The sequence below is a fragment of the Cervus elaphus genome, chromosome 13 (assembly GCF_910594005.1).
Source record: "Cervus elaphus chromosome 13, mCerEla1.1, whole genome shotgun sequence".
NCBI classification, from domain to species: domain Eukaryota; kingdom Metazoa; phylum Chordata; class Mammalia; order Artiodactyla; family Cervidae; genus Cervus; species Cervus elaphus.
This window is the reverse complement of record NC_057827.1, coordinates 69647238-69673429: the sequence shown is the minus strand read 5'-3', so window position 1 is coordinate 69673429 and position 26192 is coordinate 69647238. Positions and strand designations below refer to the sequence as shown.

Genomic DNA, 26192 nt, shown 5'->3' with positions numbered 1-26192 from the left:
ATGTAACACATGAAAAAAACATGAAATTAAGATTCCTATTTCACAATATGCACAACTTCAAGGTAGATTAAAGATTATAAAACTTAAAGACAATAGAGAAAACTATCTTTATGGCCTCAGGCAGGGAAGAATTTGTTCAAGACATAAAAGGTACAAACCATAAAAGAAAAGATTGATAAATTCAGGTGTGCTAAAATTAAGAATCTCTCCTGTTCATCAAAAGACAACATCCAGAGAATGAAAACATATACCATCAAACAGAAGAAGCTACATGTCACATGTTAGTATACAGAATATACAATCTCTAAAATGATTAAGAAAAAGAATTCAATACAAACTGAACAAAAGACTTCAACAGGCAATTGACAGAACAAAAGCCAATACAAATATGAAAGATGTAATACGCATCAAGCAATCATGGAGATACAAATTAAAACCACACTGACATAGTTTTATATCTACCAGATGGGCAAGAACTGAAAAATCAGACGAAAACTTGACAAGGATGTGACATTACTTGAACTGCTCATTTGTAAACTACAGATAAAAATAATGTCACAGGGCTGCTGTGACAACAGGCAATGAATGATGCAGACCGTTCATGGTCATTAAGACTCTGACCTCCGGAGCACACTACCTGGCCCCACCTGGGCCTCTGCCACTCACTCACTCACTGAACCAAGGTGGCTGGACCTCCTGGGCCTCTGGTACTCCCAGGATAAAGGATCTGACAGGCAGAGATCTTGGAACAGTGCCTGGCACACAGTAAGCAACATGTGGCTGTGATTCTGGCTGTTATTGCCAGGATTCTTTCCCAAAGGTCTAGTTTTTAAACCTATTTTCAATTTTTTTGCAAATTGATTTTCTTCAGGCTGGGCTCCAAGTCTGACCCCTTTAACTCATTACTGACCGGGGGATTTTTGTAGAAACTAATGCATATGGCTGGTGATTTTTATTTTGGTTAGCTAAAAATTGTTATTTCACTAGCACTGCAGGTTACTACATTCAGTAGTTATACCTGACACACCTGTTAAGTCTGCTAATTTCTGTGAAATATCTTCTGCACTCTTTTGCTGAAGCAAAGGAGCATTCTCCAGCACCATGAATTTCATTTTCACTTTCTGGATCAGAATCAATCACTAAGGTTTTTCTTTTTGTTGGTATAACGTTCACACTGTCTGAATCATAACTATGTTCTGAAGAACTACCATCTTCTGAGACACTAGTATACATGTTGCTCGGAAAATCAGAGAAAGTATCTGCATAAAACTCACTGAAAAATTCTTCTACACTCAAAATATCATGATGCATCATTTTGGGAAATTTCCTGTTTATAATAAATACTTTGGTTGAAAGAAAAACCTAACAGAGCAAAATGTGAATGACAACGACAATCGTTAAGTTGTATAGTGAACCCCTGATAATTTTAAGCTCTAACAACTTCTCACGGTGATGCTAACTTATCATTCTCTAAAAACGTACTGATATGTCTCCGGTCACTAACCTTCAGGCAACAAAAGACATATTAGTACATCCCCAGTCAATAAGGTGCTAACATACTTGGTTTTTCAGTGACTTTTCTAAATAGCACAGTGAACCACTGGTACAATTAAAAATAAACTCTAATATCCTTAATTCAAAATCTACTCTAAACCTCCTACCCAAAGTGAAAATAAGTCAGGCAATAAATTGAAATTTTCCCCTCTAGAGCAGCAGCAACATTGAAGCTATATTTTCCTTCACTTTTATTATCACTTTTGAAATCTAACAATACACATGCATTTTAATTCTCAGTATTTTAAGTGCATAAGGTGAAGGGTCTGTATTAGAGCTCGTCTCCTGCATCCTGCTGTAAAAGTCTGTACCCTGTACCTGATTCACCACACAGATCCGAATGCAGACCCTGGATTGTAAGTAACAGTCAGGGCTCTAGGTATTTTTTTTATTTCCTGATTTCTTCAGAGACCCACTGGTTTAGTGATCCACGTTGTTCAGCCTCCACGTGTTTTGTGTTTTTTGTAGTTTTTTTGTTCTTATACTTGACTTCTAGTCTCACAGTGTTGTAGTCAGAAAAGACATCTGATATGGTTTACCTTTTCCTGAATTTGCCAAGGCTTGTTTTGTTGCCCAGCATGTGATCTATTCTGGAAAATGTTCTATGTATATTTGAAGAGAATGTGTATTCTGCTGCTTTCAGATGGAGTGCTCTAAGGAATCAATATTGTTAAAATGTCCATACTGACCAAGGCAATCTACAGGTTCAATGAAATCTTTATTAAAATACCAATGGTGTTTTTCAAAGAATAGAAAAAATAATTTTAAAACCTGCATAGAAATACAAAAGATCTCATATAGCCAAAGCAATCTTGAGAAAGAAGAGAGTTGGAGGCATCCTTGACTTCAGACTATGTTACAAAGCTACACCAATTAAAGCAGTATCTCACCGGCCCAAAAATAAACCCACACACTTATAGGCAAGAATACACAACAGAGAAAAGGCAGTCTCTCTGATAACTAGTGCTGGGAAAACTGGACAGCTACAGGTACAAGAATGAAATTAGAACATTCTCTAACACTATACAAAAATAAATTCAAAATGGATTAAAGACCTAAATGTAAGACTGGATACTATAAACCTCCTAGAGAAAAATATAGGCAGAACATTCTAACATAAATCACAGCAATATTTTTTGGAACTTCTCCTAAAGTAAAGGAAACAAAAGCAAAAATAAACAAATGGGACCTAATTAAACCTAAAAGCTTTTACACAGCAAAGGCAACTACTGATGAAATGAAAAGGCAACCTACTGAATGGGAGAAAATATTTGCTGATGATATGACCAATAAAGAACTAATATCCAATATATATGAACAGCACATATTACACAACATCAAAAAAAACACAACTCAATTAAAAAATGGGCAGAGGAACTGAATAGATATTTTCCCAAAGAGGAAATGCAGACGGCCAAAAGGCACATGAAAAGATGCTCAATATCACTTATCATCAGGGAAATGCAAATCAAAACCACAATGAATATTACCTCACATCTGTCAGAATGGTTACTATCAAAAACAACACAAAGATCAATATTGGTCGGAATGTGGAGAAAAGAGAACCTTCACACACTATTGATGGGAATGTAAATTGGTACGGCCATTATGGAAAACTATGGAGCTTCTCAAAAACTAAAAACAGAACTATATACAACCAATTCCATCACTGGGTATGTATTTAAAAAAACCCCAAAACACTAATTCAAACAGATACATGCACTCCAATGTTCACAACAGCATTATTTACATCTGTCAAGATATAGGGGCAACCCAAATGTCCATCAACAGATGAATGGATAAAGATGTGGTATGTGTGTATATATAAAATATTACTCAAGCCATAAAAATGAATGAAACTTTGCCATCACAGTAACGTGAATGGACCTGGAGGGCATTATGCTAAGTAAAAAAAGTCAAAGATAAATATTGTATATCACTCAAATGTGGAATCTTAAAAATACAACAAACTGTGAATATAACAGAAGCAGACTCACTGATACAAACTAGTGGTTACCCATGGGGGGGAAGGGAGGGGGGAGGGGCATTATGGGGGAGCGAAGTAAGAGGTACAAACTATTAGGTATGAAATAAGCTATAAGGATTATTGTACAGCACAGGAATATAACCAACATTTTATAATAACTATAAAGTAAGTATAAACTTTAAAAACTGTGTATCACTATATTGTACACCTTTAACTTATATAAGTAACTATACTTCAATTTTTAAAAATGAATTTAAAAAAACCTAGGACTCTAACAACTCTTTTTGTTAGTGGCCTGAGCTACTTAGCCTCTTACAAGTCAATATGGAAAGAGGAAGCTATTAACAAAGGAAAAAGATGAACAGAGCTGCTTGATGAAAAAGATTCCAAAAATGACCTGTGCTTCACCAGATGGGCAAGGAAAAGTAAAGAAATCCAGAAATTTGGTTAGGAAGAGTCTGAGAGGGAGGAGATATTCAGCAGTGGTAGTGGCACCAGCCCACAAGAGGAAGGGGTCACCTTTAACAAAGGGCACCCTCAGAAAGAGGAGAGAAATTAAGAACCCTGCAGGGAAGCAAAAGAAGCCCGGGATCCATTCTCATCTGAGATGAGCACCCGGATCCCTCTGCCTCACCCTAGACCCAACCAGTCGGCACCTCCAGGGGGTGGAGTATTCTGAAGAAAACATGGACTTTTTTTTTTTTTTTAAACTCCACTGTGTGTTTAGTCACCCAGTCATGTCAGACTCGTTGTGACCCCATAGACTGTAGCCCGCCAGGCTACTCTATCCATGGGATTTTCCAGGCAAGAACACTGAAGTGGATCGCCATGCCCTCCTCTAGGGGATCTTTCCGACACAGGGGTCGAAACCACATCTCCTGTGTCTCCTGCATGGCAGGCAGATTCTTTACCCGCTGAGCCAGAGACTTCCACGAGAGATGATTCTAATGCACAGCAAGGGTTAAAAAAGATTGGCCTAAGGAGACTGAAGCAAAGGTACTCCAAATAACCTAGTGTGGTTAACAGTAAAAGTAAATTACATTGTAGACCATATGAAAAGCATGAACCGGTTCTCTCTGCTTCCAAATATACAGTTCTTTGGTTTGTCCCACAACTAAGATTTCCTGGGATGCCAAGAAAAGGTCACTTACAGACCTCTTAAGCATTACAGTGGCTTCAAAAAAAACATCGACTTAAGAAAACAGACTTGAGTGGGTGTAAGCAGAATTTCCCAGAAAGACCCTGATAAAAGGAATCCATAGTCAACAGGTCAATAATCATTCAGTAAACTGGTATGTATCTTACACATACTTTCCTTTTTTTGGTTGTACTGTGCTGTCATAAAGAAAGCTGAACACTGAAGAACTGATGCTTTTGATCTGTGGTGTTGAAGATTCTTGAGAGTCCCTTGGACTTAGGAGATCAAACCAGTCAGTCCTATTATTCATTGGAAGGGCTGATGCTGAAGCTGAAGCTCCAATACTTCGGCCACCTGATGCAAAGAACTGACTCACTGGAAAAGACCCTGATGCTGGGTAAGACTGAAGGCAGGAGAAGGGGACAGAGGATGAGATGGTTGGATGCCATCACCGACTTGATGGATTATGAGTTTGAGCAAGCTCCAGGAGTTGGCGATAGACAGGGAAGCCTGGCGTGCTGCAGTCCATGAGGTCACAAAGAGTCAGACACAACTGAGTGACTGAACTGAACCGTGCTGTTACTCAGGATCTCAGTTCCCTGACCAGGGACTGAACCCATACCCCCTGCAGTGGAAGGGCAGGGTTCTAACCAAAGGAACACCAGGGAATTCTCATAATTTGCGCATATTTGAATTTAAGGTTCATTCTTCTTTTTCTTCTGTAATTTTGATTAATACTTTTTAAACAGAGGGATTTCCTTTCCTAATAGTCTGGATTTAAGAATGGTGCTTGAATCTTACTGAAAAAAATGTTTTCCTGGGTCAGCAAGATCAACTATAACATGGATTCTCCATTGAGGGCTCTGTCTTTGCCCTGTCAGATCTTTAATTGGACAAAGACATCCTTGTCCAAAGCACAGAGCACCAGATTAGAAGTGACAGGTAATACAAAACACTCATTTTTCAAAACTACCCCTGGCAGACTGGAATTACAGCAGGAAACCAATTAAATGGCTTTCAGCAAAAATCAGATAAATTCAGATAAGAAAAAAAAAATCAAATATAAATATGGAATAAACTAGCCCTGTGTTGAGGGCAAGTCCTGTAGTTGGCCCAAGAAGCTCAGTGTTTATTCTGCAGATGGGACCAATAAGACTCAAAATAGGTGATTATATTGCATTAGTAGGGTTTGGGCTTTTTTCTTTTTGGATTGCCATATTCACCACAGCTCCACATGAAGGAACAGAGAACATACATGTTTCTAGATGACAGATGTTTAACTAGAAAAGAAAAAAATTTGGTCAATAACTGGAGTCATCAACACTGGAACAGAGAGGCACAGGAAGAAGAATGCCTCCATCTCTCTGTGTGTTTAAAGCTGGCTAAGTGCTAACTCACTTGCTTCAGTCATGTCCGACTCTTTGCAATCCTATGGACTGCAGCCTACCAGGGTCCTCTATCTATGGGATTCTTCAGGCAAGAATACTGCAATGGGATGCCATGCCCTGCTCCAGGGGATCTTCCCAACCCAGGTCTCCTGCACTGCGGGCAGATTCTCCACCAGTGAGCCACCACGGAAACTCTAATGCTAGCTAACCAGCTGTCACAAACATACACTAGGAAAAAAAAGTCAATTATTTCATTAATTTACACAGTTCTTGTTTTTAACTAAACGGTACCAGTTTAAGAAACAGATGGTGGACTGCTTATATTGATGTAAGGCGATCAAAAAGACTGTTGTTTTTAAAAAAATTTCATTTGGCCATATCGAGTCTTAGCTGTGGCATGCAGGATCTTTTGTTGTGGCGCGTGGGCTTTCTAGTTGTGGCACTCCAAGCTCAGTAATTGTGGGATGTAGGTTTAGTTGCTCCGCAGCATGTGGGGTCTTAGTTCTCTGACCAGGGATCGAACCCGCATCCCCTGTAGTGCAAGGTGGATTCTTAACCACTGGACCACCAGGTAAGTCCCAAGACTATTTCTAAAACAACACAATCTCAGTCAGAAGAACCCAGGGGAAGGTTAGGGAACCACTGAAAAATTTATTATACACAGATGACTGTTCCTTAAAGAGCCGGGGCGTTTGAGGCTCCCAGTTCGGCCTGATACGGACTCTGGCTCAGGGCCTTACATGGCCCTGCAAACTTGCAGGCCTCTGCAGCCCGCTGCTGCTGCTGCTCCTCACATTGTGCAATTCTCCAAGAATGCACAATGAGGACCTCCATGTCAGCACTGCAAGGAGGACTGAAAATGTCTTTGCATGCTTCATGACTTACTGAAAAACATTTAGATCCTCAAGGCCTAGGTAAAATTTTACTGCAAACCATATGGGTTCACCCAGAGTTCACTGCACTTGTCTGACTTATCATCACAAGGCTTGGTTCAGAAGAACAATAAAGTTTCTTAAATGAATTACTAAGAGGACACCCCTACACATTCCTCACAACACTATCTCCTCACCCTGTATTTTAAAACATAAGTTATTATTCAGGTATGGTGAGTCAAGAGGTTAGGAGAAGACTACCACTAAAAGGATGGTTCTTAGAGTTCCCAAAAAAGGGGCACACAGTACCATTCAGGGCCTTGTGAGGGAGCACCAGGATGGGTCAGGAGGCAGGAAGAGCAAGGGGAAAGCATGGGCAAGTTTTTATCCTGGTTTCCACAGGAAAGGCAAGTCCAGGCAGGGCGAGCAGGCTGAGGACTGGTTCCTTTGGATAATATCAGCAGATCTCAGGTGTAAGTATAGTTGTTAGGTGCCCAGTACCTGCAGCGCAGAGAAATAGCTGCTCCTGGAGTTTAAGAACAAGCAAAGGACGTGGTCAGAGCATGGGCTCTGCACTGCTTGGTCTGCACCTGAACAATCCTCAGAGGGGAGCAGTTTTCTATTTCCAGGAGCTGGCAAATTCTGGGAGTACTCTCTCCCAGATCAGCCAGAGCATCAAGAATACAAAAAACTGGAAAACACAGTTCCTGTATCTTGCTCTGTTTTTCTGTATGGCACTGACATGACATCACACCACGTATCTGCTCACTGCTACTCCCCTAGCATGACGTCAATTCCATGAAAGCCAGAACTTCATTTGGTTAAGTGTTTATCCTCAGTACTTAGAAGAGTGCCTGGCACACAGCAGGTATTTACTAGAAGTGCGTGTTAAGTGAAAGAGTAAGTAAACAAATTTGCATTAAGACATGAGTTATGCAAAGTTCAAAAGGGGAGGTGGGGAACAAGGCTTTCTTTTCTCACGTACTTGAAATATTTCTTCAAATTTGAAATTATTAACTAACTTCTTCACCACCACTACAGAGTGAAGTCTCAGGTTAGTTCCCACCACAACGAGGGAAATTTAATCACAGAAGGGTAGCGTAAGGAAATGCAATGAGTCCATGCTCTGGAGTTGGACTAAGATTTACATCTTTGCTCCATCACCTACGAACTGGAGAGCTTACTATATTAACTTTTCAGTTTGTCTCCTCAATGGAAAGTCAAGATGTTAGTAATACTCACCTAACAGAGTATGAAGAGGAAAAGATATCCATCAGGCTAGTTAGTGTGAAAAAGCCTCTGTATGTGGGGACACAGGAACTCTAGCATCTAACGACAATTAAATCCTGTCTAATGAGGGACCCGAGGACACTGCTTACACCAATTGCTCTGTTATCTAAACTGAGCTAAACATGCTTTCACTTAAGAGTCCACTAACGTTCAACTCCACGCTGACTACACCCATCATGAAATGACTGCTCGCACATCTATCAGTTAGGGGACTCGGCAGGTTACTTTACCTCCTGGCCTCTCTCTCCTGAGTAACAGAGCTTACCTCATGAAACTGTTCCACAATGTGATATGTGGAGATGGGGCATCCAGGAATTAAGTCGGTTTAGATGAGGTCATGAGGGTGTTTCCTTATGATGGGATTAGTGCCCTTTTAAGCAGAGACATCAGAGAGCATGCACATGTGCTCACACACCTTCCCCCCACTTCGCTGTGAAGACACAGTGAGATGGCAGCTCTCTGCAATCCAAAAAGAAAGCTCTCACCAGAACCCGACCATGCCAGAAACCCTGACTTTGGACTTCCCAGCCTCTAGAACTGTGTGAAATAAACACAATTTGTGAAATAAAGCCACCCAGTCTACAGTACTTTATTATAACACCTTGAGCAAACTACTACAGTACTTTATACTAAACACGCACATTTAAGCCATTATCAGAAGTAATCTACAGCAAATAGGTCCTATGAGACCCAAGTCAGAACCCACAATTCAATTCTTAAGCTTTACTTACTTCCTGTGAGGGTAAAATTAAAGAAACAAACAGAAATATCTCTGGGAAAAGAATTAAAAAAAGAGAGAGAGAAAATAGATACATATATATGTATAACTGATTCACTTTGCTGTACACTGCCACTAAAATAACACTGTAAATCAACTACACTCCAAAAATAAAAAACCAAAGAAAATCTTCTACTCTACCTCAAAATCAATATTCAGCAGGATACACAATAACACTCAGTCCTTAGCATATGCCAGGAACTACACTCAGCTCTTCTAAGGGCTTTTAAATGTTAACTTATTTAATTCTCACCACAGCCCTAGAGATAATGTTATTATTTCCATTTTAAAAGCAGGGAAATGAAGATCCAGGGAGGTGACGTGTCACAAAGTTAGGCTAGGTTGAAGCCTAAACTTGAATCCATGTAGCCTGGCTTCACCATTTTCCCACCCATGACTCTATACTCCCTTCTCTTTATGTTAGTACTACTCCAAGATTAGAAAAGAAAATAACTTCAGGTGGGTCACACTTAGTGTACTGGCATGTCTTAATAAAGTCATAACTTGCTTCTTTATGACACACAAAACAAAACAAGGCTGCAAGACCATTTGCATGTAACAAATCAAAGCTAAAAATGACTTTATAAAACCAGGAAGAAGACTAACATTTTTAAAACTCCTGTTGTTTTCAACAGCATTATAGGTACACAACGTTACACATTTCTTTTCTTCTTTTTCATTACACATTTCTTTAAAGGCTGACCTAAAAGACATTTATAAACAGAAAAATGTCTCAGGGATAGTTACTCAGAAATTAGGTAGTACCAAAAAAAACCATGGAGAAAGATATATCTGATTAGAATCTAACATTTATTCACTCAGTGGCTAGAAAAATTAAAAGGAGAAATAAGGAACTTGTCAGTGAAAATAATGTCAGTTTACAAATACGCAATCACCTCAGGTTTGCTTATCTGCATTTATCAGACATGATCTATGTGTGAGCCAGGATACTGCGAACACTTTTAAACTATCTTAACACTGATGTTCAAACACTGCCTGAATGAACCAGTCCACATACTTTTGGCAGTGGCAGTACAAAAAGATTACATACTGTTGACAGAATGCTCCTTAATGTAAATGTTAGCTCCTAAAGCTGTACACGAAGCTCCAGAGTTTAAGATCACAATATAAGAGCTCTGTTGCTGATGCAGGTGTGGTAACAACTTAAGTGACGCTGAGGAAGAAAACCAGAAGCAAGAAGCACTATTCCAGGGGCGTAAGATGCCAGGTACATATACCACCCTGCTGCCACTTTTCCATGGAAAAGGAACTCAGCGAAAAAGAATTCTGAAGGAAATATTTATAGAATGCTTTTAATTTATAAGAAAAGAATATGAACACATGATTTACAGTTTAAAACAATGCCCTAAAACTGAAAACATTACACTTTTCAGATTATTTAACTTGGATGGATCTTCCTTTAGTATAAATCTTCTGTGGCTGGTTCATACTTGTACCGTACCAAACAAATCTTAAAAGTCATACCTATTGTTTATGTGCCAAAATTAATGCTGAACAAATCTGAATAATCTCACTATCAAGCTAGCCAGACAACCTATCATGTACTGAATTGACAGTGATAAGACAAACTGTAATTTGTAATAATAAAGAAGAATAGTGGCAATTAAAAACTATGACCAAAAATAATGAAAAAAGCAATCAAGCATGAAACAAAAATTGCAATCAACTCAATACTATGATAAAATTCTTCCTAGAAAAATGCTAGAATTCCAGCTATTCACAAGTACACTTGAACAATGGAAGATTTGTATCATCATTAGAATCCTCAGCAAACTTCTTTACATACTAATTTTAGTTCTGAACACCAAGTTTTTATAACCCCTTACCTAATAATTAGCACCAAGTCCCTAGGTGCATGAAGAAATGAAAGTTTAAGGAAAGGGATATAATTTCATCTTCAGAACAAAGGACTAGAATTTCTGGCTCCTTCCAGGGCCACCCTGAAAATCCTTAAAGCCCACTATGTCCTGTAGAACCACTTGTTTAAATAACATTTTCAGTGCAAGATAAAATCTACCTCACTTCCCACCTCAACCTCTACCCCACCCCTCAAGGACAGGATTTCAAAATCATGATGTAAATGGAAAATAACCATTGGAACTACATTAGAAATGTACATAAGGCATTACACTTAAAATACCTTACACATTGCTTTGTAGTATACAAAACTCTTTTATATGTGTTATTTCATGGATATAATCCATCATGAAAAGATTAAATCTCCATTTGATTATTTTTTTTATTTTCAACTGAAGTTTAGTTGACATACAATATTATGCTTGCTTCAGGTATACAACATAGTGACCTGACAATCAAATACATTATGAAATGATCACCATTGTAAGTCCAATAACCACCTGTCACCATATAAAATTATCACCACATTATTGACTTCGTTCCTTAAGCTATACGTTATATCCCCATGACTTGTTTACTTCATAACTAGAAGTTTTTACCACTTAAGTCTTTCTTACCTATTTCACTCAATTCCCCTCTGGCAACCAACAGTTTTTGCTCTCTGTAAGTCTGTTTCTGTTTTGTTTGTTTTGTTTTTTAGATTCCACATATAAGTGAGATCATATGGTACTTGTCTTTCTCTGACTTACTTCACTTAGTGAAATTATCTCTGTTTTTAAAGATGAGAAACCCAATGTCAGAAAGTTAAGTGACTAACTCAAGGTCAAGTGAGACATTCAGTTAAGTGGCAGAGGACTTCCTGTTCTTATTTCTAGGTCTCCGTACCTTCCAGCTACCACAGGCCAAGTCTAGAAATCTAATGAAGAATGCATAAAGGCTTTGCAAAACTAAAAAGGACTAGAGGGATGTTTTCATGAAGAGTGCTAATCACTCACTGATGCACCAGTGAAATACCTGTGACCAGGCCCTGCCTGAGCAAGGACATCTTCCCAAGGGCCATGAGGACCTTGAAAAGAGGCCCAGGTGATTTTAACATGCAGCATGCTGAGAACCTCTGAGCACACCAGATAATACAAATGGCAGCAGTGTATTACAAACAAGTTTTCAACTATCAGTTCAGTTTTACTTTTTTCCTTTCATATGAATTAATCATCACTCCTTAAGTAGACATATAGTGATAGTTTAATAAAGCTAAAGTGCTGACTTGAAAAAAGACCACAGTATTAGCTGTAAAAGATGTATAACTCTGCATAAGACTAATTACATGAAAATACGTTTTTCTGTCTTTTTATAATTCTATTCTAGTCAATATTTAGAATATTCAATTTGAAAGTACAGCCTTCAGTTTGTGCTATTAAGTACATTTTAAAAATCATTATCTTCAACTGGAAAGGAAGGAAAAAAATCGAACAATACTGCATTTAAACAATATTATATTTAAGTAGTATTCATCTGAGGAAGAGGAAGCTTTACTGTGTACTAAACACAATAAAAATTACAGTACAGGTAATTAATGGACAAATTAGATGGCGATTAGCACTGAAAATCATTTTTTAAAAAAATACCGTCTGTTGGACCAATCTTACCTTTTGTAGACTTGTTGGATTCAACTGAGTTTTGTCAATTATTTTTATTGCAACCTAGAAAAAAATAAATTAATAAATATTTATGGATTTTAATAATTTGGTGTGAAAGTCACTCATTCATGTCCAACTCTGTGAGACCACATGGACTATACAGTCCATGGAATTCTCCAGGCCAGAATACTGGAGTGGGTAGCCTTTCCCTTCTTCAGGTGATCTTCCCAACCCAGGGATCGAGCCCAGGTCTCCTGCATTGCAGGCAAATTCTCTACCAGCTGAGCTACAAGGGAAGTCCAAGAACAGTGGAGTGGGTAGCCTATCCCTTCTCTAGCGGATCTTCCTGACCCAAGAATCCAACCAGGGTCTCCTGCATTGCAGGCAGATTCTTTACCAACTGAGCTATCAGGGAAGCCCAAGAATTTGGTAATCACAGATTAACTGGTAACAGTTTTGTGAACACCCAGACAGGAGACACTGCTGAAAAACAAGCACTTAAACAAACCTTAAAAACTTAAAACTCAACTAGTTACAATTATTTAACATTTTATAAATATTTTATAATTGACAAGAGGGGCTTCATACAAATATGGGTACAACATTTTACATTTAAACAGACAAGGGGGAAAAAAACTCCCAGAAACCACGCCACAAGGGGAGAGATTATATAATGAAAATATTATTCATCATTTTTATCTAATTTGGGATCCAAATCGAATTCCAGCTGAGCTATTTCAAACCCTAAAACATAATACCATTAAAGTGCTGCACTCAATATGCCAGCACATTTGGAAAACTCAGCAGTGGCCATGGGACTAGAAAAGGTCAGTTTTCATTCCAATCCAAAAGAAAGGCAACGCAAAGAATGTTCAAACTGCCACACAGCTGCACTCATCTCACATGCTAGCAAAGTAATGCTCAAAATTGTTCAAGTGAGGCTTCAAAAGTATGTGAACCAAGAACTTTCAGATGTTCAAGGTGGATTTAGAAAAGGCAGAGGAACCAGAGATTAAATTGCCAACATCCGTCGGCTCACAGAAAAAACAAGAGAGTTCCAGAAAAACATCTACTTCTGCTTTACTGACTACACCAAAGCCTTTTACTGTGGATCCCAACAAACTGGAAAATTCTTAAAGAGATGGGAAAACCAGACCACGTCACCTGCCTCCTGAGGAACCTGTATGCAAGTCAAGAGGCAACAGAATGGAACATGGAACAATAAACTGGTTCAAATTTGGGAAAGGATTATGTCCAACCTATATACTGTCACCCTGCTTATTTAACTTATATGCAGAGTACACCATGCAAAATGCTGGGATGGCTCAATCACAAGCTGGAATCAAGACTGCCAGAAGTATCAACAACCTCAGAAATGCAAATGATACCATTCTAATGGCAGAAAGTGAAGAGGAGCCTCCTGATGAAGACGAAAGAGGAGAGTGAAAAATCTGGCTTAAAACTCAATATTCGAAAAGCTAAGATCATGGCATCACTTCATTACCAACAGATGGGAAAAGTGGAAACAGTGACAGATTTTCTTTTCCTGGGCTCTAAAATCATTGTGGATGGTGACTGCAGTCATGAAACTAAAAGACGCTTGCTCCCTGGAAAAAAAGCAATGACAAACTAGACAGTATTTTAAAAAGTAGAGACATCACTTTATCAACCAAAGTCCATATCGTCAAAACTGTGGTTTTCCAGCAGTCATGGAGGGACGTGAGAACTGGACCATAAAGAGGGCTCAGCGCCAAAGACCTGGTGCTCTCGAACTATGATGCTGGAGAAGACTCTTGAGAGTTTCTTGAACAGCAACGAGATCAAACCAGTCAATCCTACAGGAAATCAACCCTGAATATTCATTGGAACAACAGATGCTGAAGCTCCAATATTTTGCCCACCTGATGCAAAGAGCTGACTCATTCCAAAAGAACCTCATATTGGCAAAGACTGAGGGCAGGACGAGAAGGGGGTGGCAGAGGATGAAATGGTTAGATGGCATCGCCGACTCTATAGACACGAGTTGAGCAAAATCCGGGTGACAGTGAAGGACATGGAAGCCTGGCAAGCTCAAGTCCATGGGATCGCAAAGAGTTAGACATGACTTAGTGACTGAGCAACAATGGATATCCAAAACTAGGGACTACAGACAGCAAGAAGGGGGGGGTGGGGTGACGACAGGGGACAGAAGGGGACACAGGCGAATAGAGTCTGTACCATGAACTAGGGAACATACATAATTAACCTAGCTTTACACCTGAGGTCCAGGATCTCACCCCAAACCAACAAGGCTGTGTTCCTACCACGTGTCCCTCAGAACAAAGAATGAAAGATTCTTTGTCAGCAGTTCTTGCACTTTTTGATCCCTTTTATATTCTTAAAGATTATGCTGAACCAAATACAGGTTGTATCTATCAATATTTGGGCTTCCTCGCTGGCTCAGCAGTAAAGAATCCTGCAATGCAGGAGCCGCAGGAGATGTGTGTTCGATCCCTGGATCAGGAAGATTCCCTGGAGAAAGAATTGGCAATCCACTCCAGTATTCTTGCTTGGGAAATTCCATGGACAGAGGAGCCTGGTGGGCTACAGTCCATGGGGTAGCAAAGAGTCGGACACAACTTAGCAACTAAACAACATCAACAGCAAAAAGACAAATACTGTATACTTTCACTCATATGAGGTTCCTAGAATATTCAAAAGCACAGAGATAGAAAGCAGAACATTGGTTGCCAGGGGCTGGGGAGAAGAGGGAGTGGCGACTTAAATGGATACAGCTTCAGTTTCACAAGATAAAGAGTTCAGGAGATGAACCGTGGTGATGGCTGCCCAACATTAGGGATGTGTGCGTGTGTTTAGTGCGGCCGAAACACACATTTTAAAACAGTCACTACATTGTATACTATGTGCACGTTATCACAATAAAAACTGAGAAAGTCTACTGCATGTTAATATAAATAACATTTTACCAAAATTCTCACATGTCCTCCTGTAGTCAATCGGTCATTATATCACATGTCACACCGCTTCTGGAAAATTCTACTTTACACTTGTGGAAAAGAATGAAAGAAGCAAATAATGTCTTAACGGTATTACCGAAACAGTTTTGATTTTGCAGACCCCCATTAAAAGGATCTCAGAACACCTACAGGGGTCCACATTCCTACTTCAAAAAACCCTGTACTACTCAAATTAATGCTTTTTAAAAAAACTGCTTAACTTGGTTTAAAGCCTTCATCTGCCCATATATTTGATTACTTGCTAGGAATCTGTTCGCCTCCTAATGAGCTAAAGAAAGGCATCCAGTGAGTCTGACCCTGGAGTGGAAGAAACCCATCACCCCTTTACCCCTGCCTGGGAGGAAAAAAAATCAGAATTGGTGGAGGAGGGGAGAGTTAATGAGTGCACACGATTGGAAAAACAAAGTCGAAATTCTAATTTTGTATTTGGAAAATTTAAGTCTTGATGGAAGCTACTTGATGGAAACTAAATAAAGGAAAAGGAAATACTGGCTTCTGACGTATGCAAACAATGACCACCGTGAGTGTACCTCAGCTGGGGAGAGAACATCCTATTATAGCCCCAGCACACAACCTGTACACAGGAAGCAGTCAATGCTTACTGCGGTGACCCGGGGCCTTGAACACTCACATCAGTAACCACAGACACATCACAGATGGAGACAGAACAGTGAAGAACAGGGTTTCTGATATTTTAGCAAACATCAGTGCGGTTTTAAAATTACATTATTTTAAAGTCAAGGCACTTCCTCAACAGTCCAGTGGCTAAGACTCTGCACTTCCACTGCAGGGGCATGGGTTCGATTCCTGGTCAGGGAAATAACATCCCACATGCCATGTGGCGTGGCCAAAAAACCCCACAAACTTTCCTTTCATAAGTAATTTTATGTGGTATACTTGGATCTGCCCATTCCCAAAGAAACCCCTTCGATAACACTGTTCTGGCCGCAATCCTGCTTTCTTCCTTCTTCTCAGGTCCAAATCCACCATAAATGCTGTCTTTCCAGTTCAATTTCTGTTCTCCTCAGAGGCCCCTTGTTTCTCATTTCTTCTGCCTCTGCTCAGTATCTACCTTCTAGAGATTCCATTCTGATTCTGTTAATATACATTTTCATTTTCAAGTACTGTTGTTCAAATGGGAGAAGGAAATGGCAACCCACTCCAGTATTCTTGCCTGGAGACTCCCCTGGACAGAGGAGCCTGGTGGGCTGCTGTCCATAGTGTCAAACAGAGTCGGACACGACTGAAGTGACTTAGCAGCAGCAGCAGCTGTTCAAATAGTATCTAAAGCAAAAACAGTTCAAAATACGTTGCATTCAGCTAAATCTCACTGTGGAAGAGAGGCTCTATCAAAAGCAAGTGTCCTCATTTAACACGATGTATGTATGTGTGGCAATGAAAGCTGAAGGGGAAGCTCCTAATCCCTTCTTCCTTCCAGTTCCCTGCTGGGATGACTCAACTACCAAAATAACTTAGGCCCAGAGCTGGAGCCAGGAGAAGAGCTCCGACCTCGAGGCAACTGTGTGGCATCACTAGGCGCCTGAGAAAGATGCGGACCCAACAGACCACTCAGTCATTCCCGAGGTTGTAGAGGGTGTGTGTGTATGGGTGTGCTCGCAGGTGAGCGCACGCCTGCACAACAAAAGCCACAGGGGTTCACTAGGCAAGGAAACAGAAGTGTCCCTGCCACTTGTGTAAAGTTCCGGGAAATTCCATGTGTTCCCCTGATGCCTGAAGCAAAGTGGAAAATTACAAAATAGGAATAAAAGAGAGCTCACATGTAAGAAAGGCTTCCCTCAACATTCCTCAAATCAAGAGAGTCCAACAAACCTGTGGCAAAAACCCACTGGAGAAAAATCCTTATCTTCCAGTTCCTGTCAATTAACTACTGACCAAAGGAGCCTTACACCCTGCTCCCGACGGGCGTTAAAGCATTACAACTACTAGAAGAGCAGGGGAAAAAAGACTCCCAAGTCCTTTAAAAGGACACAGCAATCCAGAAGAATGGCATATTAGTCAGCTCAGGCTGTCACAGCAAAAATACCACAGACAGGGTGGCTTAAAGAGCAGAAATTTATTTTCTCACAGTCTGGGAAGCTGGACGTGACGTCAGAGATCGGGGTGCCAGCACAGGCAGTTCCTCTTGGCGAGCATGTGCTCACCTTCTCACTGTGTCCTTACAAGGCGGAAAAAGCAAGCAAGCTCTCTGGTGTCTCTTGTAAGCACACTAATCCTATCAGATCAGGTGCCTACCCTTATGACCTAATTTAATCTAATTATTTCCACAAAGGCTCTATCTGCAAACAAGTTTTTACATCTGAATTCTGGGGGACTCAATTCAGTCCACAGCAATGGAGAACAAGCCTATCAACTCCAAAGTAAACCCTAACGGCACACAACACAATGAGTGAATGTCACGAGCACAAGGCAGAGTAAAAGACGCACACAAATTAATAAACACTGTACGACCCATAGTTTTAAGAGGAAAACAAACAGAATAATCCGTGGGGTTTTAGAAGTCATTATAGTGGTTATCTCAGGGGGAAGAAAGTGAAATGATTAGAAGGAGGTGGAAGGGAGGACTTCTGGGGTTCTGATCATGGTGTATTTTTGCTCTGGGTCATGGTTTTACAAACACTTAATTTTTTTCTGGATGTGTGCACTATATTTCAATATGGAGTTAATTTTTTTAAAGTCAGTGATGACTAAAAAACTACAGTTGAAAAGTCAATAGTTAATGATGCCCAGAATTGAAAAATAATTAAGAATAAAACCTAAAGATCAGTTTAAAAGGCTGAAAGAGGCCATCTTAGAGGAGATTAGGGAATTGGGGCAGGGCCAAGGAACATTAAAAAAAAAACAAGCACTGATTCTTTAAACTGTATAAGATATAATTAACTTGAATAAAAATAACTAAAGGGCTTCCCTGATAGCTCAGTTGGTAAAGAACCCACCTGCAAGCAGGAGACCCCCGTTTGATTACAAGACTCTCGTACCCATAGTGAGTACTCTCAGTTAAAGATGGCGCACTAATCATGTGCATTCTCTCTTCTCCCATCTGACAGTCCAATTAAACAATAAAAACAAAACGATTAAAAAAAAAAAAAGCAAAGAGAATGGGAGAAGTAGCAGCAGCAAACAAGAGACCTGAAGCAATTTCTGGGAGACAGAAATCAAGAGGCACACACAAGCCCAGAGTGTGCTCAAGGAAGGATACAACCCAGGAAAAACTTCATTGACGAGAGAAAACAAAGCAATGCTGTGTAAATGAAGGTCCCAGTGAAAGGCCAACTTTCATCCCAGCCACCGTGAAGCTAAGCCAGCCAAGTCCACACACCTCATGTAAAGAGCTCTCAGTGTGCTTCTGATTCCTCCACTCTTGAAAATGTTTTCAAGACTAAGACACTTGAGTTCAGTTCAGTCACATCCGACTCTTTGCGACCCCATGAATCGCAGCACGCCAGGCCTCCCTGTCATCACCAACTCCTGGAGTTACTCAAACTCATATCCATGGAGTCGGTGATGCCATCCAGCCATCTCATCCTGTTGTCCCCTTCTCCTCCTGCCTTCAATCTTTCCTAATATTCCTTTCCATGTATCTGCTGTCACAAGAAAACATCGGTAACAATTAAGCCTCCTCTTATTTCAAAAAAAAGACAGCTGATTCACATTATTCATGGTAATTCCATTCTATAAATTCACTGTGAACACTGAATTAGTGGATACTGAACCACTGTTTCTAGGAGAAAAGAGGTTCCTGTGAGCCCCTGGTCATAACATTTTCATCAACTGACCCATACATAACCTTGTTTTATGTTTCTGCCTAAGGACATCTCATTTACTGTATGTTATTGATTTATTAACACTGAATAGCACTATCTAACTCATGCCTGAATGAAGCTTATCTAACAAATATATTTTCTCTATAAGGTACTCACAGCCTTTGCCCTTAGAAACACTGGCTAGTTACCTCAGCCCTACAGGTGGGGGTCATTTTAAATAGCAAAATCACCATCAAAATGCACAAAAAATGTGGAAAATATGGACTAAATAACCACAAAACAGGCATTTGTTTATAGTATGAAAGCTGAAAGGAGGCCAAGTGTTACCTGTTGGACCTCAGCAGAGGAAACACACATAAAGCAATTCAAACTTTTCACTGCTCTATGCATGGCCAAAAAAGACTGCAAAAGCACTGCTGGTATTGATTTAGGGATTGCAAACAAATTTTGGAGAGTATGTACATTTGCAAATATGGAATTTGCGAATAATGAGATTGACTAGTGGGTCTGTGCTGAAGATGGACAGTGGTGATGGTTGCAAACAATATAAATGTACTTAATGCCACTGAGCTGCATACTTAAACATGGCTAAAATGCTAAGTTTTATGTCATGTATATTTTATCACAATAAAAAAGTGTCACAATTATGTAATTAAGTGCTTTTCAATTTGTAGGAACTAGGTTTATGTGAAGTTTTTTTTCTTTCTCTGCACATTAACTATAAATACTCCATAATAAACCACTATCATCTTTATGCTTTTTAGTTATATTAGACTACTAATGCTATCTTTTACCATTCTGCTCACTTATCTCCAAATCTGCTACTATTATTTCCAATAAAAGCAAACTGTTCAAAATATTCTTTTTGTGTGTCAACAGCTGTTTTGAAGAAACATTCTATTAATCACTGCCCCCATCCCAGTAACAACTACTTACTGAGTTTTAACAGAGCAGCAAAGGGTAATACCTGGAACCACCTGAGACAGATAATGAAGTCCTCCTTTCTTTGTTTGCTGCTTATCTGAGTGTGGCCAGATTTTCTTCATGCACTTCAACCAGAACCACATACCAAAATTGTCTGAATGCAGAAGAGACATAAAAATATAGCTGCTGCTGCTGCTAAGTCACTTCAGTCGTGTCCGACTCTGTGCAACCGCATAGACGGTAGCCCCCGTCCCTGGGATTCTCCAGGCAAGAATACTGGAATGGGTTGCCATTTCCTTTCCCAATGCATGAAAGTAAAAAGTGAAAGTGAAGTAGTTCAGTCGTGTCCGACTCCTAGCGACCCCATGGACTGCAGCCTACCAGGCTCCTCCGTCCATGGGATTTTCCAGGCAAGAGTACTGGAGTAAAAAAATACAGCTACCTTCTATTAAATGAGATATTAAAGTGAACTGCAAAAAATGAAAACTAAAAGAATGACTATAATATAAAACTATAAGAATGACTATAATGTCATTCTTCTTTGTAATTTGTTTTGGAAAATAAGTCATTTTACATAAAACTATGTTTATATGAACAAGTAAAAGGTCTATTATTTTTAATAAATTAATATATATTTAAAGTTTCTTAGTGTTAACTTCTAAAACAGTAAACAGCAAAAAATGTAACTCATATAAACAAAAACTTGTTTTGAGTCCTCAATTTAAAAAGTTTAATGGAATTGTGAGATTAAAAAATTTGAAAACTACTATTCAAATCAATGAAACTGCATATAACGACTGAAACCTACAATTTATGATTATGCGCATTGGGGAAAATTGTTAAGGATAAAATTCTGAAGGGAAAAAAATCAGCATACAAAATCAGGGCCAAAAGTATGTTGAAAAATAGGCCGAGGACAAATGAGGTTCAAGACTGCAATCTTTTTTCCTCTCGCTCCTCTCTGGTTCCTCCTCTAGTGTAGGAGAGAGGACACAGGCTGACAGTAAAAGCATACAATCACAAAAGTGCAGTAACAACTTGAGAAGGCAACAGTGGGAAATATATTTCAGTAACTTTCTAAAGGAGAGAGGGTGGAGGAACACTATAACCAGAAACAATGTGATTCCCACCACAGCTTGGAATGGAGGTTCCAGGTGACAGGAGCTGCCGGGCTAATTTCAAAGTCAAAAGTCTGCATAAAGAACGCTGCTGCTCCTCAGCCCAACCAATGACCACCGATTCCAGAAAAAAGGCTCTGGACTGAGTCACAGACAGGAGAGGGCAGGAGTGAGGCCTGGAGAGGAAAAGGGGGATCAGGTGTCAGACTGCCACTGAGGAGGGGCCAGACCACTGAGCCTCCCAAGCGGAGCAGAGGGTCCTTAATCGAGAGAACAGAAGGGTCCCAGAGAAGAGATGGCAGAGACACCTGGGTCCTCCAACAACAGCACTGGACAACTCCCGAACGAAAGTGGTCAAACATATTCTATGCATGGGAACCCAGCTTCCGATCAGCTTCTTAAGGTTCCACCTAAGACAGACAGACAACCAAGACTTACCAGGTTCCAAATGAAGTCTCTTAAGAAAGACACCAAGAAAGAATCCCAGCGAAAAGAGAAACAATGTAGGGAACAAGAGCAACAAAAAGAATAATGCTTTATACCATCCTCAGGGATTTAACAGAAGAAACAGCACTGATACCAGAACTGGACACTATAAAGACAAATAACCAGAGAACAAGAGCGAGCTGGGGGGAGGAGGAGGACACCCACAGGAACTCACACCCATTTCAGAGAAAGACTGGAAGATGCAGACATCTCCCAGAAAGCAAAACAGAAACAGATAGAAAACAAACACAAAAACTTTAAAAAATCAAGGCTCTTGAGAATTCACTGGTGGTCCAGTGGTTAGGTCTCAGCACTTTCACTGCCAGGGCCCAGGTTCAATCCCTGGTCACAGAACTAAGATCCTACAAGCCGTATGGCACAATAAAAAATCATATAAATCAAGGCCCTTTTCAAGGCTTCCAATCTCTGATTAATTAGAACTCCAAGGAATTCCCTGGTAGTCCAGTGGTTAGGAATCCACACTTTCACTGCAGGGGGGTACTAGTTCAACCCCTGGTCAGGGAACTAAAGACCCCATGAACTGCAGCACGCCAGGCTCCCTTGTCCTTCACCATCTCCCAGACTTGCTCAAACTCATGTCCATTGAGTCGGCGATGCCATCCAACCATCTCATTCTCTGTAATCCCCTTCTCCTGTCTTCAATCTTTTCCCAGCATCGGGGTCTTTTCTAATGAGTCAGCTCTTTGCATCAGGTGGCCAAAGTATTGGAGCTTCAGCATCAGTCTTTCCAAAGAATATTCAAGATTGATTTCCTTTAGGATTGACTGGTTTGATGTCTCTTAACATACCATATAATAACTCTTTATCATCTACTGACTGAATGAATTACCAAAATCACCTCCTGGAGCACTCTGGGTTTTCTTTAGAGGTCTTAGTACCTCAATAGGAAAGACACATCACCTTTCCATAAAAGCGCAAGAGAATGCTGATGGAAAAACTTTCATTTTCAATGGGCTGACCGCAGAACAGTACCAAGTGATAAAAATACAATAACTACAGTTTTTAGGTTTCTTTTGATCTATGAGGAATATTATAATAAACCTGTAATATAATATATACTATAATAAACCTATAATAAAATCAACTGTCTAAAAAAACCAGTTTTTTACCATATGACCCAGCAATCCCACTCCTGGATTAATAAAGAAATTAACATTTATGCTCACATAAAGACCTGTACAAGGAATTCTTTGGTGGGCCAGTGGTTAAGACTCCACCACATTCCCAATGCAGGGTGCAGATTCAATCCCTAGTGGGGAACGAGGATCCCTTATGCCACATGGTATGCCACCCCCCCCCACCCCCGCCAAAAAAAGTGGAATGAAATAAAAATTCATCTGATAGAGTAAATGGTGAGAAGATCAATGAAACTCTTAAGAAGTAAGAATAATCAGCAGGGGACTTTAACCTACTCCAACAAATCAATCAAAAGCTGCAATAATAAGAACACCATGACTGGGTATAAAGCTAAATGAATTAAATCAGAGAAACAGAAGGGAATTTAACAATCGGGGGAAAGAACTGATGACCCTGGGAAAACAGTAATGCACATAAATAGGGGAGAAAAAGTTAAGACTCTAAACCTCACACTAATCCTCCAAAATACACAGAAAGTCACAACTAAACATTCAAATACCAGTCACAGCAGGATTTAAAGAAAAAAGCAGAATGTTTACAATCTGGGAAAAAAGTAAACTGTTCTCACCAAGACATGAAACCCAGACAGATCAGACCAATGTCTAAAAACACATAAAAGGTTTACATCACTAAGATTAAAAGAGAAAAGAAACACAGATAAAGTATATACAACAGGAAGCTTATTTTAAAAAGAAAATATAAATAACACCAAGATATGAAAATATCATAAATCTAAGTAGCTATCATGAAAAAGCAATCTCTTTTAAAAAATATCATTTTTTTGTTTATCTGATAGACAAAAATTATCTATAGTGTTAGCAAGGGTGTAGAAAAATAGGCACTCTCATTCATTTTGGTAGGCTAATAAAACAGTACACATTCTCTCAAAACCAATTTAGCAGTACCTATTACAGTATTAAAATGCAGAAACATCACTTTGCTAACAAAAGGTCCATATAGTTAAAGCTATGATTTTTCCCATAGTCATGTACAGATGTGAGAGCTGGACCATAAAGGCTGCGCGCCAAAGAATCGATGCTTCTGAACTGTGGTGTTGGAGAAGACTCTTGAGAGTCCCTTGGACTTCAAGGAGACAAATCAATCACTCCTAAAAGAAATCAACCCTGAATATTCATTGGAAGGACTGATGGTGATGGTGAAGCTTCAATACTTTGGCCACTTGATGCCAAGAGCTGACTCACTGGAAAAGACCCTGATGCTGGCAAAGATTGAAGGCAAAAGGAGAAGGAGGTGGCAGAGAATGAGACGGTTAGACAGCACCACTAATTCAATGGACATGAACCTGAGCAAACTGTGAGTCAGTGGAGGACAGAGAAGCCTGGCATGCTGCAGTCCATGGGGCTGCAAAGAGTCAGACACGACTTACCGCCTGAACAGCAACAAACTACAGTCTCACATTCCCTCTGACCCAGGATTTCCAGACATCTAGGAATTTATCCTACAGAAACACTCTTAATAAAGGACAGAAAGTTATGTGTAATGACATTTAGTGCAGATGTTTGTAATAGCAAAGAAATCAGAAGCCACTCAAGGCCCATCAATACAGGTAAACCATGGCGCCAGCACACACCAGAAGAGGCAACATCCCATTAAACAGTGCGCGTCAGATCTAGAAGCACCAACATCCAGACATGACCAAGACGTGATCGACCACTTGCTAGGGAAAACTACCATTATGTCCTTTCTTGTTAAAATAAACAAAAAGTTACTGTGTATATAAAAAACTGTGGTAATGTATACCAAACTGCTGAAAGTGATCCTCTGGGAGAAAGTTTCAGGAATTTTATTTTCTACATAATGAATTTCTGTAACGTTTATATTTTACATGATTCTGGGTAAGACCTACAATATGGGGGGAAAAAAGTAAAATCAATTTTTTCCAGACCTCAAAAAAAAAGTGTTTTAAGTTAGCCACTATCTAGTCAAATTCAAGCATTTCTGGAGAGAACATACTAGATGTAAACATCATAAGTCTAACTGCAGCACACATATGTTATGTTAAAGGGGAAAAGGTCTATCTGTCTCACTCGTCTTTTAACCCACCATCTCTATCTATATAAGGAAACTGGCCAAGTAACCACCTAAAACTGGTTGGGGTAAATAAACTCAGAGGTTCTGTTCCTTATTTCAAAAAGTTTGGATCTAGGGCAGCAAACAAAGCTCCATCAACTCATGCTATTTACTGATTCCAAAAGCAGTCCCGGCATCCCTATGGAGTCTTAACCAGGGAACTGTCACTAAAATTGAGATGAAACGTGAAGAGGCAAATTTTCAGTTACAGTCTTTACTTAAGACTCCCGTTAGAATAGACCAATGATGCACAACCTTCTTCAGGTCTCAGAACACAGAGGAAGTTAGAATATTTGTAGGGCAAAACCCAGGGTGGGTCCTGCTCCAGCAGGCCCTTGCACAGTGGACTGCAGGCCTCAGGACATCTTAACACTGCCTTGGCACACGTATCAGGAGCCTCTGCCACACGGGAATCATTTCTTTACAGTTGCCTTCAAAAGTAACATTAAGTTCATTCAGTAAATATTTATTAAGTACAGGGGGAGAATGGATACATGGATATGTATGGCTGAGTCCCTTCGCTGTCCACCTGAAACTATCACAACACTACTTGTTAATCGCCTATATACCAATACAAAATAAAGTTTTTTAAAAAAATTTACTAAGGCTTCCCTGGTGGCTCAGTGGTAAAGAATCCATCTGTCAATGCAGGTGATGCAGGTTTGATTCCTGGTCTGGGAAGATTCCCTGGAGAAGGAAAAAGCAATCCACTCCAGGAAAACCCACTGCCTGGAAAACCCCATGGACAGAGGAGCCTGGGCATTACAGTCCATGGAGTCAAAAGAGTCAGACACAACTTATCGACTAAACAACAAGTACCTAATATGTGCCAAATATGGTTGTGCTGACGTCTTCCCTATAGATTAGAGCGGAAAGACAGATAAATAAGCAATTTGCAACATAATTGTAATTATAATAGTAAAACATATTACTTACATAACCGTAATGGTAAATGCTATCTAGGGGGAAAGTATCATGATTTTTATCATGAGTGCCATGCCCGGGGAAAGGGAGTCTGTCAATCACTACTCTCCCCAAGAAGTGATTCCAATACAAAAGGATGAAGTGTATTTTAGGCAAGAAACAGCAGGTAC

At 39.8% G+C, this 26192-nt stretch overlaps 1 protein-coding gene across 7 annotated transcripts in view; it reads right to left on the bottom strand.

The window, feature by feature from the left end:
• MARK3 (microtubule affinity regulating kinase 3) overlaps positions 1–26192 on the bottom strand; it is a 101747-nt gene that overhangs the window by 52388 nt on the left and 23167 nt on the right. For all 7 annotated transcript variants that reach the window (XM_043921253.1, XM_043921246.1, XM_043921248.1 and 4 more), the window contains exon 3: positions 12532–12585. In XM_043921253.1, the coding sequence (XP_043777188.1) occupies positions 12532–12585 (54 nt within the window). The remainder of the gene's footprint in view (positions 1–12531; positions 12586–26192) is intronic.